A 4,906-nucleotide genomic window follows, 5' to 3' on the forward strand; every position below is an offset into this window, starting at 1 on the left:
AAGTGGTGGGAGTGGGTGGGTGGGGGAACAGAGGTGGGGGGAGGGGTATGGGAATCTTTCGGGATAGCATTTGAAATGTAAATAAAGAAAATAAAAAAAAAAAAAAAAAAAGAACGCATTGGAATTGAAAGTCTTATCTTTTTAGGAATATATGGTTTGTATTAATCAGATTAGTTAAAACATTTTAGCTGTTACAAAGATTATATTTCATCCTTAATGAAGTTTTAAGAAGTTACAAAAGGATTTTAAAACTAATTTCTTCAACAAAGTTTGCAGGAGATCAAGTTCTGTCTCTTAAAATTGAATAGAGTGATATTGTATGTATGTTCATATTATCTCAGAGAAGACTTATTAACTAGTATTTATTTTATCCAGGAAAACAAAAGTGTTCTGAAAATAGTATATAACCATTATGCAATACTATCTTTGGTTTATTACCATTAGAAACAATGTTACTCCTGTTTCCTTAACAACATGCAGGGCCATTTCTTTTCATAGATTTCACAGGCTATGATGGCTATCTTGGAAATTTTGAATTGGGTTTCAAGGAGAGCTTACAGGTCAAATAATGAACAGTTCATTCTTCCCAGTAGACAGTTTTATGAATTGGGCTTCAATAATGAATAAGAGTTAAGAAGAAGGAGAAAAGGAGATAAAAGGCAAAATTTATGCACAAAGGTGAGAAGTATGTAGAAAGAAATCACTATGCTCATTTAGTTGAACAAAATCACTCTTTCTCTGGGCTTTAAAATAGATCCAGCCTTGTTGAACCTCACCCAAGTTACTTCATGACATTTTACATTTCTGGAAGATTTTAATTCTCTGAGACACATGAAAACCCCAAATCATACTCACTTTTAAATGATGTTAGTAGTGTGATGCGTGGACTATTTCAGGGGGGAAAAAAGATGATTCCCTCCCTATAATTATTTTTCCTAAGATTGTGTGGGTGATGTAATGGAAAAGCAAGAATATAGAAATATAGAAATGAACAGATACACATGAAAATATGTGGGAAAAGACTAACTGTTCATATAAAAGCTTTTTTGTGTGATATATGTATGTGTGTACACATGGCAGATATATGTGCATGCAAATATGGGTGTGTGCATGTATTCATCTGTGTTTGCATGTACATGTGTTTGTACACATGTATATGTGCACATGCATGCATATATATTCTTGTGCATATATATTCATGTGCATATATTGAGAAAACACATTATCTTACAGAGAATTATGGGGTACTCTTATAAGCTATAGTTTAATAATGGTTAATAGCAGAGGTGTATATAGACATCCACAGCCAAACACTGGATGGAAATGGAGATTCTTATGGAAGAATAGGAGGAAGGAGTTCAGGGCCTGAAGGGGATAAGAACTCCAAAGAAGAGTTAACTAACCTGGACCCTTAGAGTTCTCAGAGTCTGAACCACCAACCAAAGAACATACACAGGCTGGACCTAGGCTCCCCACCCTGCCCAGCTCATATGTAGCAGATGTGCAGCTACATATGAACGGGGGGGGGGGTCCTTCATGTGGGTCCTAAACAACTGGAGGGGGGCTATTCCAAAAGCTATTGACTACCATATTGAAATGCCCTTTTCACATTGTAAAGACTTATCTTCTTCAGCCTGAGGGCAGAAACTGCTGGAAATTAAGACACATTCAACCATGAGGATGAGAGAAGACTGGAGCCTAGCATAGCTGTCCTGTGAGAGGCTCTACCGGTAGCTGACTAAGACAGATGCAGCTACTTAACAGTCAACCATTGGACTGAGGTTGGGGACCGCTATGGAAGAGTTAGGGGAAGGATTGAAGGAACTGAAGGGGATGGCAACCACATAAGAACAACAGTGTCAACTAACCGAGACTCCTCAGAGATCCAAGAGTCTAAGCCACCAACTAAAGAGTATACAGGGGCTAGTCTGGGACTCTCAGCCCATGTGTAGCAGAGGATTGCCTTGTATTACCTCAGTGGGAGAGGATGTGCCTAATCCTGTAGAGACTGGATGCCCACAGGAAAGGGGGATGTGAGAGGGGTGAGATGGGGGTGGGTGGATGGGTGACAGAACTGAGTTGGGGAGCACCCTCTCAAAGGCAAAGGAGAGGGGGTGAGCTCTTGGAGGGGAGACCTGGAAGGGGGGAAATACCTAAGATTCAATTCATAGACCACATGAAGCTAAAGAAAAAGGAAGACCAAAATGTGGATGTTTCAGTCCTTCTTAGAAAGGGGAACAAAATATTCATGGGAGTAAATACTGAGACAAAGTGTGGAGCAGAGACTGAAGGAAAGGACATCCAGAGACTGCCCCATCTAAGGATCCATCCCATATATAGTCACCAAATGCAGACACTATTACAGATGCCAAGAAGTCCATCCTGACAGGAGCTTGATATAGCTGCCTCCTGAGAGGCTGTGGCCGAACCTGACATATACAGAGGTGGATGCTCGCAGCCACCATTGTACTGATCATGGAGTCCCCAATGGAGAAGTTAGAGAAAGAACTGAAGGAGCTGAAGGGATTTGCAACCCCATAGGAAGAACAATATCAAACAACCAGACCCCACAGAGCTCCCAGGAACTAAACTACCAACCAAAGAGTACACATGGAGGGACCCATGGCTCCAGCTGCATATGTAGCAGAGGATGGCCTTGTTGGACATCGATGGGAGGAGAGGCCTTTGGTCCTGTGAAGGCTCAATGCCCTGCTGTAAGGGAATGCCAGAGCAGGAAGTTGGGAATGAGTGGGTGGATGAGCACCATCATAGAAAGCGGGAATGGGATAGGGAGTTCCCCGAGGGGAGACGGGGAAAGGGGATAACATTTGAAATGTAAATAGAGAAAATATCTAAATAAATAAATAAATAAATAAATAAAAAACAATTAAAGAAAAAAGAAAGAAAAACAGAGGCTGGGGTGTGATCCTGTTGAATTCTGAACTGCCATCTCTGCGTAAGGTCACCTCTGAGCCCTGTCAGTACCAGCAGCACTAGAATTTAGGCACGATTCATTCACATCACAGCAATCTCTGTCTTATGATAAAACTGAATTTCAAAGAATCTGGTTTAGGTGTAATTTTCTTTAAACCACCCCTAACAGTGTAGTACAACTTTGGTTTGATTCCACAGTATAAAGGTAAAGATGGGAGAAGCTGAGGAGGCCAGAATGTGAGGGAAAGAGAAATGAAGAATAACACTCAAAGGGGTAGAGGACCTTTGCACGGAAAATTAATAACTTCATTTAGTTTAATACAATTACTCCTTTTATCAGGCATAGAGAAGGACAATCAGTTAAAGATAGCCACACATCCCTTGATAGTCTTTCCACTGAGAAGTCAGAATTAATTGCCCTACCTTGAAACCTGTGCTGGCATCAGTAATTCACGTCATAAAAATAGTGTAGCATTTTAGAGCTTCTAAGCGTGTGATCAAATGGGTCTGGAGGTTCTGTCCCAGAGTCCAGAACACCCAAGAAAAGTGGCGACCTGTTGGAGATCTGAATGCTATGAGTCTGCTATACTAGGATGAAGCCCATGTGTAAGAGGCATCTCCAGCTGCCTCAGCCGTCGTCCCATCTCAGGCATCGGATAATGAGCCCAGGCAAAGAAACCATCATGGTATACATCTGCCATGTAACACTTGATGCACACAAGACCCGGGGATCTGAACCAATACCCAGAAGGGAGACTCCGAAACAGCACCTTAGACAAATTATTCTTTTTTTTTTTTTTTTTTTTTTTTTTTCAGGGTTTCTCTGTATAGCCTTGGCTGTCCTGGAACTCACTTTGTAGACCAGGCTGGCCTTGAACTCAGAAATCTGCCTGCCTCTGCCTCCCAAGTGCTGGAATTAAAGGCGTGTGCCACCACGCCCAGCGGACAAATTATTCTTGAGCGAGGCTGAGGACTGATACTTAAAACAGGCATAGGAACAAAGGAACAACTGTGCTTATCCAGTTATACTGTGATCTGCGTCCTGATGTGTAGAGAATGGGTTTAATACACCTGTGCTATTTTACATCTCTTCACTTTTGGGGACATTTGTCATGTGATGAATACCCAGAATAGACCTACTGTATATGACGAAGGTTCTTTAGGCAGACTTACTGATAATCTGTCTTTTATATGAAGGTCATTCTCCTAAGTGAACTATTATGAAAACGGAGAAGAGTTTATAGTAAACAAGACTTCCTACACATTCACAGGAGAAACAGAAAAATCAATACTGAAATATTTGGCAGGTGAGTATTATTTTTTTTTTCAAGCCCTCAAATACTTTTAATGCATCGTTACCAAGGCAAACTCGTGAGATATCCTTCCATCTGGAGGCAGCTTTGCACCAAAACCCAGGGCTGGGAACATCTTATCGCTGTCATAATCTTGAACGATTTCTCCTACAGCCTTCAGTGCCATTCCATAGGCATTCAGTTGGTAAGGGTTCATGTAGTGGAGAGAAGTCGGCTGGGCAGGGTTCCCTGAGGACAGAAAATGGATTAAAACGTCAGTTTGTCAGGCCACAGACTTATAACAATATCGTAGTTTTTATTTCAGGTTCCAATACTCATAATTATCATTTTCTGTCTGTCCCTACGCAGCACCTTTGTCCAGACCTGGCTCCTCACTCTATACCACCTTTCCCTCTGCACCTTTCACCCGGTCCTGAATCCACTCTCTCTTTTAGTTATGTCTCATGAACAGCAAACACAATTTCTTGTTTCTTTTGGCTCTTGTTCCCTTTCCTTTCCCTGCCCCTGTGTCTCTTTTGTTCTGTTCCACAAAACTGGAATTAAAAACACTCAGCTCAGCCAGGCGTGGTGGCACACGCCTTTAATCCCAGCACTTGGGAGGCAGAGGCAGGCAGATTTCTGAGTTCGAGGCCAGCCTGGTCTACAGAGTGAGTTCCAGG

The 4,906-nt window shown here is 41.8% G+C and overlaps 1 protein-coding gene across 1 annotated transcript in view; it reads right to left on the reverse strand.

Annotated features, from left to right (window-relative positions):
• Cpne8 (copine 8) overlaps nucleotides 1-4,906 on the reverse strand; it is a 181,524-nt gene that overhangs the window by 33,338 nt on the left and 143,280 nt on the right. The window contains exon 15 of the mRNA XM_021216350.2: nucleotides 4,294-4,475. Within this exon, the coding sequence (XP_021072009.1) occupies nucleotides 4,294-4,475 (182 nt within the window). The remainder of the gene's footprint in view (nucleotides 1-4,293; nucleotides 4,476-4,906) is intronic.

This window comes from Mus pahari, chromosome 17 (genome assembly GCF_900095145.1).
Source record: "Mus pahari chromosome 17, PAHARI_EIJ_v1.1, whole genome shotgun sequence".
NCBI classification, from domain to species: Eukaryota; Metazoa; Chordata; class Mammalia; order Rodentia; family Muridae; genus Mus; species Mus pahari.